The 15015-nt window shown below is 58.1% G+C and overlaps 1 protein-coding gene across 1 annotated transcript; it reads left to right on the top strand.

Annotated features, from left to right (window-relative positions):
• Positions 1–1990: 1990 nt before the first annotated feature.
• CSRNP1 (cysteine and serine rich nuclear protein 1) lies at positions 1991–14044 on the top strand. The gene is made up of 5 exons (XM_055321348.1): positions 1991–2119; positions 8348–8601; positions 10689–10948; positions 11461–11775; positions 11861–14044. The coding sequence occupies exons 2-5, from the start codon at positions 8355–8357 to the stop codon at positions 12839–12841; spliced, it is 1803 nt and encodes a 600-aa protein (XP_055177323.1). The 5' UTR covers positions 1991–2119; positions 8348–8354; the 3' UTR covers positions 12842–14044.
• Positions 14045–15015: the final 971 nt, after the last annotated feature.

Genomic DNA, 15015 nt, shown 5'->3' with positions numbered 1-15015 from the left:
CTTACTGAGCACTCAAGAGGGTCAGACACAGCCCCTGCCCTCCCATTACCCCCAGACAACACAAAGAAATGTACAAGTAAACCACACAACTGAGTGCAATGTAGGTGCTGGCTGGAGATGAGCATCTTGGGAAGCCTGAATCAGGATGAGGAGGACACAGCCCCAAAACCGATGGCCAGCAAACAGGACTGGAGTGGTTATCAAGAGGTGTGGGTGGGAGGGCAGAGAGAATGCTGGCAGAAACTTAATGAGATTTCGAACAGAATACCTCACATGTAAATTAAAACTACGTGCAGCTGTACCAATATTACACGTACAGTGCGTAAATAAAAAGACGTGTATAGCTATTACAGACACTTAAATGGAGGAGCAGGGGAGTGGGGGATGGGAGCACAGAGAGAGAGAGGTGAGGCTGCCAAGGTGAGCAAGGGCCAGATTATTTGGGCTTTGTAGGCCCCACAGAGTTGAGCCTTAAGGACACTGGGAAGTCACTGGAGGCTTTTCTTCAGCTGTCCAGACACCTACCTCTACAGTTCCCCGGGGCACGCACACTCAATACAAACGCAAAGGACAAGAGCTATAGCTTCCTCCGACCTGCTTTGCTTCCATTTTTCTTCCCTGGAAAGGTAAAGGGCAAGCCCACCCCTTCTGGCCCACTCTACACAAGCACCTGTGGCTCAAGAAAGGCCCTCACCGACATCTCCACCCCAGAGCCACCCAGGCAGGAGAGGTCACCCCCACCCCCCACCTGAAGGAAGGTAGAAAGGAATCCTGAGGGTTGGGCTAGTCAGTGACAGCATTCATCTAGGACAGTCAGAGAAAAACCCAGAATGCAGCGGGAGCAGGACTGGGAGGGGGAGGGTCAAGCTCCCACGAAGGCTCCCTGGAGGAGGCAGTGCAAGCTGAGACCTTGAAGGCTGTGAGATTCTGGTAAGCAGCGTTCTAGAAGGCAGACAGGCATTCCAGGCGAGAGGAGCGCTGTGTAGCAAAGGTGTGAAGGTAGGAACGCTCAAGGGAGACGCGAGGGGGGTAAGGTCTGGTCTGAGGTTGGGAAGAAGGGCAGGGGATGGTCTCCAGGCCGGGGCTCGCTGCCGGAGCATGCACACACTTTCCCCCGCGCAATAATGCAGGGAAAGTTGGCCCCTAGTCAGGAAAGGCCTTGGCGGGAGCAGAGAAGGCAGTGGGCCATTTTAAGTGGCCAGGGTCTGGCTCGGAAGAACCTTTTTTTCTTTTTTTTTTTTAAAAGAAGGGATGGGGTGGGGGTGGTTGGGGGAGACTGTTTCCAGGAATCCCCAGCTCAGGGCTTTTGCAGGGTCTCTGGTCCGTAGCAGAGGTGAAGGTCAGACCCCTGATGACCTCCACCCCCTCCCCGCTACCTCTCTCCCCTCCCTGCTCAGGTTTCTCTCCAGCCACAGTTTACTTTTCTGGCAGATGGGGTGGGGGTGAGGAGGGCGCAGAGGAAGGACGTTTAGATTGGGTGATAGCAGCTGGCTCGGGCGGGGCGGGGGGTGAAAGCCCGGAGACGGCCTCGGCCCTGCCACCGTCGCCCGGTGGCCTTCCGGACGCCGCGCCGCCCGGGGCCTCAGGCTACCCATCTGCGAATGGGGGCGGTGGGGCGAGGTGGGGATCTTCGCGGCCCTGCTCTGCTGGCCGGGAGCGTCGGCCACTTCCAGAGCGGCGGGCGGGGGCGGGGGCGGGGGGCGGGGCGGTGCCGGCGCCCGCGCCCGCGCGGGGTCAGAGTCCGCAGCCAGGCCCCGCTCCGCTCCGCGCCGCCGCCGCCGCCGCCGCCGCCGCCGCCGCCACGCCGGGCCGGGCCGGGCCGGGCCGGGCTGGCGGCGGGGGAGGCGGCGCCTCCGGGGCGGGGCTGCCGGGCGGCCTGGCGGGAGGCCGGGCGTGCGTCAGCGCGGCGAGCCCCGGAGTTTTCCACTGACGAGGAGGGCGGAGCGGCGGGCGGGGCCGGGCGCAGCCAGTCTCCCGCCGCCGCCGCCGCCGCCGGACGCGCAGAGCCGGGGGCTGCGGGGCCGACGGCTGCCGGGCGAGCGCGCACGGGGTCGCGGCGCGGGGGCGTCCCCGGCCGGGACGCGGGGGCGTCGGTGCCCGGGGAGCGCCCGGATCGCAGGTGAGCGCGCGGGGGCGACGGGCCAGGCGGGCCGGCACCCCGGGGAGGGGGCGCCCGCGGGGGGCGGGGCGGGGCGGGCTGCGCCCCCGCGCCCTGCCGGCTGCCCCCGCCGCCCGGGGCCGGCGCCGGGGCGGGGAGGCCCGCGCCCGGCCCGCGCCCGGCCGGCGTCCGGGGAGGGAGGCGGGGGGGGGCGGGGAGGGGGGGCAGGTCTTCCGCTCCCCTCCCCCGCGCCGCCGCCGCCGGGACCCCGAGAAGTGGAGCCGGGCGCGGTGGCAGCGCCGAGGCGGGCGCGGGTGTCGGGGTGCGCGCGGCCCCTGGAGTTTGCCTCTGACCCAGTTGCCGAGAACTTTTCAGAAGTTGCTGCGGGGCCGGAGCAGGTGACATTCGTCGCCTTCCTCCTCGGGCTCCCCGCCTCCCGCCCCCCTGCGGGCGGGCGCCGCGCCCCGGGCGGCGGGGGCCGGGGAGGGGGCGGAGGGGAGCGCGAGCGCGAGTGAGGCTCGTGAGTCACGGCCCGACGGCGGGGGGAGGAGGGACCGTGCCGGGCGCTCACCTGCTTGTCAGTCGCCGGCGCGCGCGGAGGCCACCGCGGTGAGTCACGGGCGCAGCCCCCCGGACACCCCCGGACACCCGCGGGCACACGTAGGCTGTCTCCCACGCACTTCTGGCTTGCCCGGCACCCACCTCCTCGCGGTCCTCGGTTTCCCCTCCCCGGGGCCCTTCCACCCGCACGCACCCTTGAATGTCCCCGCCCCAGCAGCCGTCGCACACTTGTCACACACTTAGTCACTCCCGCGCCGGCACAGTCACACCCGTAGCCCACACCGCCGACACGGGAGGAGCCCTGCCGGCGCCCTGCCCACCCCGCACCTCCGCGCAGATGTCTCGCGGCCCCTGGTGCCGGCCGCCTCCGCTCACCCCCGGGCCCTTGACATCACTGCCTTCTGCCGTCTCCGCGTCCGGAGGTCGCCGAGCCTATTCCCCTTCCCCTCTGCCCTCCGCATCCTGTCCTGGCTCACCTAGCCCTGGCTCGGTGCCAACTAGTCACACCCCCCTAGGCCGGAGCCTGAGCCATCTTTTTAAAATGCAAATCTGGTATTGTCACTCCCCACTTAAACCCTTCTGTGGCTTCCAGTGGCCTCAGGCTAAAGCCTGCTCCGCCCGCCCTGGCTCCCGAAACCTGCCCCAGGATGCCCCCCCCCCCCCCCATGCCGGCTCTCCCTCGCAGGCTGTGCCCCCTCTGAACTCTTCCCACCTCCCTCCCTCCTGGAGACTGCTTTTACCCTCGGCCTTCCCCCTCCTGCCCCTCCCCTCTGACCACCATCCCAGCACTCACCAAGGAGCATGCACGCTCCTTGCCGTTGAATTCAAAAGCTGCAAGAGTGCAGTCCCAGTGTGGGTCTTGCTCCCTGTGTGCCCAAGTGCCTGACAGTGCCTGGCATGTCACAGGAGCTCCGTCTTTGTTGGATGAATAAATGAATGGATGAATGAATGAATGAAAGAATGAAGAGGGAGGGCCTTGCTTAGGTGGAGGAAGCAGTGGCTGTCAGGTGCAATTTCCCTTCTGCAGGAGCAGTTGGCCTCCTGTAGCCAGCAAACATTTGGCACCTACCCAGTGCCAGGCCCTGGAGGCCAAGGCTGAGGAACTGCCCTCCCCTGGGATCACTTTCAGAGGGATGGGGGGGATGGGGTGTACTAAGGCTTCCTGTCTGCCCTCTTTGTGCTGCCCAGGTTGTTTTGCTAGCCAATCCCAGTGGGGGCCAGGGGTACTCAGACGTGTCCTTTCCTCCCAGGAAGTAGTTCCTGAGGGTCTGGGGCCACATGACTCCAGGTGTTGGGGGGAGCTGGCCTGACCAAGGCCTGGGGCTCTGAGGTTAAAGGACACATTCTTCAGATTCCCCGAGGAGACTGCAGGCAGCTGAAGGTGCCCTCTCCCCAGTATCAGCCCAGGCAGGGGTGCTGGGGCGTTGGGGTTGCTGAGCAACTGGAAGAGGTGACTTCCCAGAGGCTTTGAGATAGGCCCCTGACCCCCAAAGATGATCCATTTTCCTGGTGCCCAGGGTGAGATGGCCTTCCCAGGATTCACAGCGTGGCCTGAGTGTGTAGATAGTTGTGGGTAGAAGAGTGGGGAAGTGTCACCCCCTCATCCTAAGCTGTCAGCTCCTCTGTACAATGACAGGAGGGTGGCCTGATTCTCAGGCACCCACCCCCACCCCTACCCCCACCCCAGGCAGATCCCGGAAGAAGCCTGACTCTTTGATTCGGGCTGGGGCCTGTCTCTGGGGCTTCTCAGGGGTGTGGTATTTCTGTCTGAGCCAGCTCCTGGGAATTGCTTTTCCTTCCTCCAGGACCCTAGGAGAGGGCTGGTGATGGTCCTGGGAGCAGAGCCACGGTTGGGATCTTTATTCCTGGGTAGCTGTTCAGGGCCCCTCCCCCCTCCTCTGACTCACTGTCTGACACTTTTCTTGGACTCTTTCACTATCTTTCATTCCTTCTTCTGACTTGGCCTGTCCTTTTTCTGGCTGAGTCTTTTTCTCATCTTCTGCCTCTGCCTCTGTCGGCCTCTGGATTCCCAGGTGGTACAGGGAAGCGCCAGATCCAAGGGCTGCTCCTTCTCCCTCTACCCCAGAGGGGTGTTGGCAAAGAGATTGGGTCCTCATTACACCCTAGGTCTGCAGACCCTGCTAGGGGTTCATCACTAGAATCTGTAGCATGGCTGTCTCTTTCTTGGGGTCCCTGTTTTCCTGTCTGCAGCCTTGGAGCATATAATGACTTCACCTTCAGTTTCCATTCTGTAGACATGCCCAAGGCAGAGCCAGGGTGTCTGGCTTAAATCTGCTTTCTTGGTATCTATTTGTTTACTTCTGGGGAACAGGGAGCCTCCTGAGATGCCTATGTTGGCACCTGCCTGCAGTCTGGGCTTCTACTCTCAGAGTCGCCCCTCCTGTGGCTTAAACCCTCTGGTGGAGGCTTTAATTGACAGGATCAGGAGATCACACTGAGCAGTCACCCCCAGAGGTCCACCTCTGCTGGTATTGAGGTGCCTTCCCTGTGCCAGATGCTGTTCTAGGCATGGGTACTGAGTTGGCCAGGCAGTGAGGCCACAGCAAGACCTCGAGAGAAGGGCCCCGGTAGGGGAATCCCTGGGAGCCCAGAGAGACATGGAGTCAGGAGTGAGGAGCGGGGGTTTCAGGGAGGCCCTCTTGGAAGTGACTATTAAGGGAGAGTAGGCTGGGTTCCAGCTTGTGCAAAGGCCAGGAGGCCGGCAGGTCATAGCAATTAGGGGAACTGCAAGTTCAGCTGGAATATAGTGAGGGGAGAATGGGGAGGCAGCAGCCAGGCCTGCTTCAGCCTCTCGTGGAATTCTAGGCTTGATCCTAAGGGCCGGCTTTCCTAAGTACGGGGTGGCAGGCAGAGATGTGGTTTAGGAAGATCACTGTGACTGCAGGGGGATGGCAGGAGCAGAAGCAGGGGGTGTGGACAGTAGTGGTGGGGACAGAGACATAAGGATAATAGATTGAAAACTGAAGGAGACATATATAAAATACATAAAGCATGTGAATCTTAGGTGTGCAGTTAGATGAATTTTCAGTTTTATACATTCATGGAACCACCAGCCAGATCACCAGAGAACTTTTCGAGAAACCCACCCGACCCGAAGTGCCCCCCACCCCTCACCGTCATTGTCCACAGTGTATATCAACCCCCCCCCCCGCCCCCGCCGCCAATTCTGACTTGTGTCATCCCTGAATGCGTTTGCCTTTCCTTGAACTTCATTCACTTATATATTCTTGTGTCTGGCTTCTTTCATTCCACGGGACATCATTGAGATTCACATGTTGTATCCGGGAGCTCCTTTAGAAGAGCTCCCAGCGTAGAATGACATGTTCACTCAGCACTTAGCACTGCGCTAAGAACTTGACATGTATTGATTTACGTACACCCCCCCCCCAACCCTATGAAGTTCTAAGACCTAGAATCAGAGACACAGGGAGCTTAATAAGGACCTTGACCAGGCTCAAACAGTCCAGCCGTAGCCAAGCTAGGGTGCAATGCAAAGGCAGGCAGTCTGGTTCTGGAACCAAGGTTCTTCACAGTGTGCTGATGACCTCTCCAGCGCCCACTGTGTCTGTGCCTAGCCTTGTGTGCATTAAGTGGGCTGGCATGTACTTGCAGGACTGGGGGGCCTGGATGTGGCTGGAGGGAGAGGGAGGGGATTGACAATGGCTGCAGGTTTCTGGCTTGAGTAACTGGGTGGGTGGCAGTGCCGTTACTAAGATAGGGAACACAGGAAGAGGAACAGATGGCACGGTGGGGGGGGTGGTTGGTGGGGAACAGAGACAAGGGGTTCGATTTGGGGCCTCTGGAATTTTATGTTTCTAAGGGACGGCCAGGCAGAGATGAAAAGTGGGGATTGGGGTTTGGGCGTGTGATTCCGCATCCGCCACCCTGTAGACAGCATCTGGAGTTGGGAAAGAATGAGGTCTCCCTGCGGGGCTGGTAGGAGCAGGGTAAGTGGGTGTGGTTTGCCCACGGATGTTACTGTGTGTCTCTGTGGGTCCGCACGTGTGTGTATGTGTGTGCCTGGCTCTGGGGCGTGAGTTCCCCCCTCTCCTGGGAGAGCCTGCAGGTCAGCTGGGAGCTGGGTTGTTTTTGTTTGTGGTTTGTAGGGGGTGCGGGTGCCAAGCCTGAGAAACTACCCGCTGAGAAGCCCCCGGAAGCACCTGTGCATTCTCTTCCCCGGCCCCAGTGTGAAGGTTAGCGAGGAGGGGAGTTTCTCTTGCTTCTCTCTTGTCTGGGAAGAGGCCGTGCTTTGTGCTTCTGGAGACTTTTATCCAGTAAGTCTGCTGGCCGCACACCCTTTAGGTCTGGGATCTAGAGACTTGCTAGTAGGCTTGGCAAGGGGGGAAGGGGTGTTTAGAAGGGACACCTGAGTAGGGGAGTTCTGCAGCCTTTTGGTTGGTTTTTCCTGTTCTCGTTTCCTGTGATGACAGTGGGGGAGGGGCTTCCCAGCCCTGGGGCCTCTGCACCGTTTCCCCTTCCTCCTGGTGACCTCTTGGGGCCTGGGCCTGGGCCCTGCTGGACACCGAGAGACAAGGTAGCTCAGCCCTTAGGACTGCATCCTTTATCCTTTGGGGATTCCCAGGGATAGTTGAGGCCCCGGGGGTGGGGGGGGGCAAGCTAGGGTGCAATGCAAAGTCCACTCCTCCTGGCCGAGGCCATCCGGGTTGTAGGAGGCTTTCAGCCCCCCAAAAGGGAGGCACAGTAAGCTCTGTGACAGGAGATAGCAGGACATCCTCTTGACCGATCAGTTTCACTAAGAGTTGTTGGTTTTTTGTTTGTTTTTCAAGGGGGAGAAAGATAATTTCCATAGGAAGTTAATTCAAACAAACAGGGTTAGATATTGGAGATGTAGACAAATTTTTAAGATCAAACAGGAGTTGTCAGAGAAACATGAAGCCCAGCCAGGCCTGGAGGCAGGGGACTTCTGTGGGGCGGGAGTTTCTGAGGGAAAGTCTGAGTGGCTCTGTCACAGGAGAGGAGGGGCTCCGGAAAGTCCTGTGTCTGGGAATCGGGGCCAGTGTCAAAGCCAGCCTGTTTCCCAGAGTACCCTGGTCAACCTGGCCCCAGAGAGACAGGAGGGGGGGGAGAGAGAGAGAGAGAGACAGACTGTGTGTGTGTGTGCGTGTGTGTGTGCGTGTGCGCATGTACGCGCGCGCAGGCTGGTGTGTCTGTGGGTGTGCTGCGGGTTGGTGGTGGAGGAGGAGGAGGAGGAAGCAGAGCCTCCGTACATGGCTGTGCAGGCTGTGGCAGACGGCCTCACACACACAAAGGCACACAGATGCAAGCCGTGTGAATCACCCAGCCAGTGAGTCAGCCCCCAGGATTCCTGTCGGGGAATGAGCGAGGCCAGGCCGAGGTCTGTCAGTCCATCTGTTGGTCTGGTGTCTGCGCGTGTGGAGGTGGGCTGTGGGAGGTGGTGGGGAAGGTTCCTGGTGGTGTCCTGGGAAGGCTCTTGCGCAGAGGTGGTGGGAGTCGGCAAGCGCCAGGATGAGGGTCTGGGCCTCAGTGCTCTGCCGGTGGCAAGAAGCCTCCTGGAGCTGTGCCCCCTGCACACGGAGCCGAGGGGGCCCGGGACTCCTGGGAGGGCCAGGGCGGAGTTGACCGCGGCCAAGCACCCACCGCCTGCACTCAGGCCTGCCGCTCAGAGCTTTCTCCTTTCCATTCCAGGCTGCCAATGCCCAGACCCCAGAGTACCCCCGGCACCACCATGACTGGGCCACTAAAGAGGAAGTTTGACCAGCTGGATGAGGACTCCTCCTCGCTCTGCTCCTCCTCCTCCTCTTTGTCTTCCCCGGGCCACCGTTCTTGCTCCTGCTCTCCCAGCTCTTCAGTCTCCCTGGCCTGGGACTCGGATGAGGAGGGCCCCTGGGATCACTTGCCCTTGCCTGCCCGTGACTTCTGTGGCTTCCGAAGTTTCACGCGTGAGTCCCCCTCCCCTGGGAGCCACCACACCCCTTCTTCCTTCCTGAGGATGAAATTGGGAGGCCCCTGACAAAGCTATTCTGGCCTCTGGAGGTCGTGTCCCCACCTTGGCCGCTTCCTGTAACACAGGGGTCACTCGGGAATGCCCTCTGTCCAGAGGCACGTGGGCCCAGCTAGATTCACCTTTGACCTCAGGACTCCCTGCCTAGCTCCTCAGGGTGGCCCTGGGGCCCTCTGGCTCCAGCTCCTCCCTTATGTTCCAGTTTCGTTTCTCTAGCTTGCACACCTTGTCCTGCCAATTGAACCACTGGAGTCCCACGCCCCACACTTCTGCACTGTGGGGCCTGTCCGGCCAGTCCCTCTCCTGTCAAAATGCTGTTTGGCTTTGCCTGAACATAGTGGAAAAGTTTCTTCCCCAGTTATTTTTCAAGCTGGCGTCACTCTGATTTCAAAATGACCAAGACAGCCCTAAAGCAGTATTCTTCAACTTTGTTTTCCATTATCGCTGCCCCCAACCCCATGGAGCCTTTGTTAGACATATTTTTCCTAATTACCCCTGCCATGACATTTTAATACCCTGGCTATGGTGTCTTGTTTATGTAGTATATCTGTGTATCATCCATAGAAAAAAAGTACGATTTTTAGCACACAGGACCTGACAGTATGTTGACTAAACTGTGGGTTTATCTTGGCAAAATGAGAATGGTTTAATATTTATAAAATCCAATCATAAAGTCTACCCAATGACTATGTCACAGGAGGAAAAATATGAGAACCACTGTAGATGCTGAAAAATTTTGTTTTTAAGATTTTCTTTATTCATGCGAGACACAGATTGAGAGGCAGAGACATTGGCAGAGGGAGAAGCAGGCTCCCTGTGGGGAACCTGATGTGGGACTCGATCCCAGGACCCCGGGATCATGACCTGATCTGAAGGCAGACACTCAAGCACAACATTTGATAAAATATAATGTTCCTTTTAGATAAGACCCTTGGTAAAATAGAGATAAGTAAATTCTATCCTAAGTGATGAAAAATATGTGTCTCAACCCCAAAGTTGGCATTTTAATTGATGAGGAAATATTGGAAGCCATCCAACTAAGGAACAAGATAAAGATGCTGTCACCCCTAATAGTTAACATTGCTTAGTAAGTGCTACCCAGTTCAGTTGCAGTAAGAATAAGAATTCTATGTATTGGATCAGGACAGGCAAAATATTAAATTGAAATACATGCAATTGCCAATATTCATTTGTTTTATGGTAACTACTTATGGTTCAACCCAATAAAAAGTAATAGTATACCAATATTTGTATAGAATATACCAAATGCGGGGATCCCTGGGTGGCTCAACTGTTTAGCACCTGCCTTCAGCCCAGGGCGTGATCCTGGAGTCCCTGGATCTGGATCGAGTCCCACATCAGGCTCCCTGCTTTGGAGCCTGCTTCTCCCTCTGCCTGGGTCTCTGCCTATCTCTCTCTGTCTCTCATGAATAAATAAAATCTTTAAAAATATATATACCAAATGCATAGCTTACTAATCAGTATACAGTTCATAACTTAGAAAGGCAGTTCCAAATAACAGCCTTCTAAGCCTGTCACAAAGTGCAAGAAGCTATAAAGGAAAAGATCAATATATTTTAAATTTCATGGCCTTAGAAGTTATTTGGTAAAATGCCTCGAACAAAAATAAAAGACTAAAATATTTCAAAGATAAAATATTAGATGATCAGTGTCTTTAATATCATATATAAAGAGCTCCTACAAATCAATAAAAAACTATAAAAAACTGCATAAGGAACCTATAAATGGCCAATAAAGATGGGAAAGATGTTTAATCCCACAGATGCTGTCATTTGGATTGGTAAATAATGGTAAGCCTGTGTTGACCTAGGAATGGCATTCAAATGTACCATTCTGGCTCTAATCTCAGCCAGGCTGGCTCTTAAATTCAGATCCATTTCTTTTTCCGTGGTGGGAGGTCAGAACGGGAAGTGTGAGGAGAGGCAATTGAGCGTCATCTTCCTGGAGGTTATGCAGTCCCTCATGGAGAACTAATGCCCTGCCCCTTCCCTCCCTGCCTTCCAGCCCTGTCCATCCTGAAGAGGGCTCCCCGGAAGCGTCCAGGCCGCGTAGCCTTCGATGGCATCACTGTCTTCTACTTTCCCCGGTGCCAAGGCTTCACCAGCGTGCCCAGCCGAGGTGGCTGCACTCTGGGTATGGCCCCCCGCCACACTGCCTGCCGCCGCTTCTCCTTGGCTGAATTTACACAGGAGCAAGCCCGGGCACGGCGTGAGAAGCTGCGCCTACGCTTGAAGGAGGAGAAGTTGGAGGCTCTACGGTGGAAGGTAGGGAGACCCTTCTGCAGAGCCCATGCCTTGGGCCGGCTTCTGAAGGCCTAGCCTGGAGGGGCGGAGCTTTGGGGTGGGGGCCAGTTAGCTCACTACCTACGCATTTAGGGAAAGAGGCCCCTGGAGCCAGTATTGCTCCATCAGGGCCTGTTGCCTGGATTATCTGCAGATAGAGTGGGATGTGGAAGGGCCTGCGTTTGCTGTGGGGGCTGGGGGCGTGGTGCCTGATGTTGTCTGACCACACTGCAGGGGGATGTAGAATTGATGGGACATCAGGGGTCAGTGTGTCAGGCGGGGGGGGGGGGGGGCAGGGGGTTGGGCGCAAACCAGGGAATGGCAGGAACAGGAGATATCTTTACAGATGCCCTGAGGGCGGTGTTCCTGGCTTGAGGGTTCACGTGGTATCCGTGGTGCCCAGCCCAGAGTAAGCATGCGGGGAGCATTTGTCAAGTGACTAATGATTGTGGGGGCCAAGACCCTCACGTCCCTCCTCTCTCCCATGCACACAGTTCGCGGAGTCTGGGGTACCCGAGACGGAGGCCAGCCTGCCACTCACAGTGGACGCCATCGATGACGCCTCTGTAGAAGAGGACCTGGCTGTGGCCGTGGCAGGTGGCCGATTGGAGGAGATGACCTTCCTACAGCCCTACCCGGCCCGGCGGCGACGGGCTCTGCTGCGGGCTGCTGGTGTGCGGAGGATCGATCGCGAGGAGAGGCGGGAGCTGCAGGCCCTGCGCCAGTCCCGGGAGGACTGCGGCTGTCGCTGTGATCGGGTCTGTGACCCTGAGACCTGCAGCTGCAGTCTGGCGGGCATCAAGTGCCAGGTGTGGGCCGGGAAGGGGAGCTGGAACTCCAGGGCTCTTCCAGGCTCCGTGGGATCCCTGCTCACACTCTGCTCTCTCTCTGCAGATGGACCACACTGCGTTCCCTTGCGGCTGCTGCAGGGAGGGCTGCGAGAACCCCAAGGGCCGCGTGGAATTCAATCAGGCCCGGGTGCAGACTCACTTCCTGCACACGCTCACCCGCCTGCAGCTGGAGCAGGGGGCTGAGAGCCTGGGGGAGCTGGAGGCTCCTGCCCCGGGCAGCCCAGCCAGCCCCGCTGAGCAGGCCCTGGCTCCTGCTTTTCCTCTGGCCAAGCCCCCTGTGAGCAGTGAGCTGGGCGAGAACAGCTGTAGCAGCGACATGACCGACTCGTCCACAGCTTCGGGTATAAGTGAGGCCCCCAGCAGCGCCACGCACCCAGCCCTGCCTGGCCCTGGCTTCCAGCCTGACGTGGATGATGACAGCCTGGCCCGGGTCCTGAGTCTCAGTGACTCTGACCTAGGAGGAGAGGAGGAGGAGGAAGAGGAAGGGGGGGTGGGGGGCCTCGACAACCTCAGCTGCTTCCACCCCGCTGATATCTTTGGTACTGGTGACCCTGGTGGCCTGGCCGGCTGGACCCACAGCTATTCCAGCTCTAGCCTCACGTCGGGCATCCTGGATGAAAATGCCAACCTGGATGCCAGCTTCTTCCTAAACGGGGGCCTTGTGGGGTTGGGAGAAGGCAGCCTCCCTGGCACCTCGGTGCTGCCCAGCTCGGACGCTGGCCAGAGCGACTCTGTGGACCTCAGCTTGTCTTCCTGTGACTCCTTCGAGCTGCTCCAGGCCCTGCCGGACTATAGTCTGGGGCCTCACTACACCTCCCGGAAGGTGTCTGACAGCCTGGACAACCTCGAGGCACCCTGCTTCCCCTTGCCTGCCTTTTCTCCACCAGGGGACGCTGGCGCTTGCTTCCTGGAGTCCATCATGGGCCTGCCTGACGCAGCTGCCGAGGCCCTGACTCCCTTCGTGGACAGCCAGCTGTTTGAGGATGCTGCCCCCGCGCCTCTGGTGGGGCCAGTGCCTGTGTGAGGACCAGGGTACCTCCCGTGGTCCTGAGAGCCCCAAGAGCTGCCTTGTAGTAATAATGAGGACTCCCTGAGGTCTGTATGTTAAGGGTTTCCCTTTGGCTGGCTCATCCATGTGGGCACTCCTGATTTTTGTGCAACACTCTGGATTGATTTATTTATTTTTGTAACTTTCTGTGCTGAAGAGAGGGCGGGGAGGGGGCTTTCCTTTTCAGCCACTCGGCCCCCCACCCCCACCCCCAAAGCCCATACAGTCTCTACTTCCACTTCCACGGTGCGTGCCAGGAACAGGAGGAAACAGGGCTCCTCTGGAGCTTTGCAGACCCGTTTTTGGTCTTGTGTGATGTTCCTTAGCCCGAACAATACAAGGCTGAGATCAGCCACTTCTAATGGCTTCTTCTGCTACCCTGAGCCCCAGACCCACCCAGGTGGCTGTATTTTCTGGACTGTGAAGACTATAATTTATTTCCATAATTTATTTGGAGACTAGATGGCACAGGCTTCTCCCCTCTGGATGAGGGGCCGTGCTGGGGTCAGGGTGGGGCACAGACCCCTGTAAGGCCCTTTTGCCTTGTAGTCCCACAACCCTGCCCTGCCTGGGCTTTGGTATAAAGCAGGTGTGAACCTGGGCCCTATGTCTCCTGGGGCAGATGCCTGGCTCTTGGTGGGTAGCTGAGGACAGCATCGCGGTAGGGGGCTGGGCCGGACTGCCCAACCGTGACCAAAACCCGCTTCTGCCCCACACAGCCCCCTCTGCTTCCTGTCCTCTGCCTCTTCATCTTCCTCCCTGAAGGCCACAGCCTTTACCTGGGCCAGTAATGTAGAAGGGAAGCAGGAGGCCCAGAGAGGGCAAGGGGCTAACCTCGGGGCCCGCAGCATGCCCCTGACTGCTATCTCAGGGCTTTCTGGGCACTGCCTGCCTGCCTGGGCCACCTGCCCATGCTCTAAGGTCAGTTGGCTGGGGTGAGGGGTAGCCCCTTTGCAGCTCCTATGCCCTTCATTTGCTGGGGTTGAGTTTTGCATCCTTATTTCTGTATCGTCCTTGAGTGTTAGAACTATAATTTATTCATTTTTCTCTATGTCTGTGCCAAGAAGCCCAGGCTCTGGGCCTACCTTCTTGCCCAGGAGGCCTTGCCAGCCTGTGTGCTTGTGGGAACACCTTGTACGTGAGCTTACAGGTACCAATAAAGAGGCTCTATTTTTAACAGTGCGGCCTGCACTTTGAGGAGTTGGGAGATCGGGGTGGGGGGGTACACCTTCAGGAGGTAGCAAGGAGGGAGGGGGGATAGGCCCTGTGGGGCAGTGTGGACATTGAGGCTATGTTGGGGTAGGAGTGGGGGACACAGCACAGTGGGCCTCCTTCCATGCAGCCTGGTCACATTGGAGACAGGAAGCCAGCTGGGAGGTTGGCACCCCAGGTGGAGCCGGTTTCCCTCTCCCGGAACCCCTCTGTCCCCGGTGGTCACCTGGGATGGTGGGGAGCAGCAGGGCAGTCTCCGGAGACAGGGCTATCTGCTTAGGCTATTCCCCACTTGGTGACACTGAGCTGGGTGGGGCCTGACCCTGAGTGCAGGGTCCCCCCAGTCGGGCTGGCACCAGGATGTGGCTGGTGGAGGCCTTGTGTGGGGCTGAGCAGCTGAGGGCCCTGGGGACCAGAGCTGTAGGACCTCCTCCCTCTGGGCCAGCCAGACCCGTCTGACCTGTCCCCAGCAGCCTTGTGGCCCGCAGGCCAGAGGAGCAAGCCACACCCTGCCCTGGGGAGTCCCAGCCAGGGCCTGAGGAGCAAGGTCCTTTCTCCCTTAGGAATAATGATTTCTAAGTGCTGGAAGTGAGGACCAGACAAGACCAGATTTGAGTCTCTTTCTCACTCTAATGCTGGGCCTTTTGCTCTGTGCTGGGCTCCCCTTATTTCATCTCAGTGGCTTACTGGGTAAGAGTATGGACTCAGAGTGCCAGGTTCAAATCCCAGCTCTTCTACTACGCAGCCGAGGTGACTTAGGCAAATCACTTCCTGTCTACTACTACTGTGTCTTTATGTCCTCAGTACTGTGCAAATAATAATGCTGCTCGCCTCATAAGCTCGTTTAGTTCGCACATACGAGTACCTGGGGTGTGTAAGCCTTGCGTGCATGTTTGTAACTTCGTTTTGTTTTCATATTTCTCTGCCTCTACTTCTAC

This window comes from Nyctereutes procyonoides, unplaced genomic scaffold (assembly GCF_905146905.1).
Source record: "Nyctereutes procyonoides isolate TBG_1078 unplaced genomic scaffold, NYPRO_anot_genome, whole genome shotgun sequence".
In the NCBI taxonomy this organism is placed as follows: domain Eukaryota; kingdom Metazoa; phylum Chordata; class Mammalia; order Carnivora; family Canidae; genus Nyctereutes; species Nyctereutes procyonoides.
This window is presented reverse-complemented; position numbering and strand designations above follow the sequence as displayed.

Excerpts from the sequence above, each read along its gene's own strand:
- CSRNP1 (XM_055321348.1), top strand. The coding sequence starts at position 8,355 with ATGCCCAGACCCCAGAGTACCCCCGGCACCACCATGACTGGGCCACTA. Across the intron at positions 8,602-10,688 it reads TGGCTTCCGAAGTTTCACGC|CCCTGTCCATCCTGAAGAGG; the intron begins GTGAGTCCCCCT and ends CCTGCCTTCCAG. Across the intron at positions 11,776-11,860 it reads TGGCGGGCATCAAGTGCCAG|ATGGACCACACTGCGTTCCC; the intron begins GTGTGGGCCGGG and ends CTCTCTCTGCAG.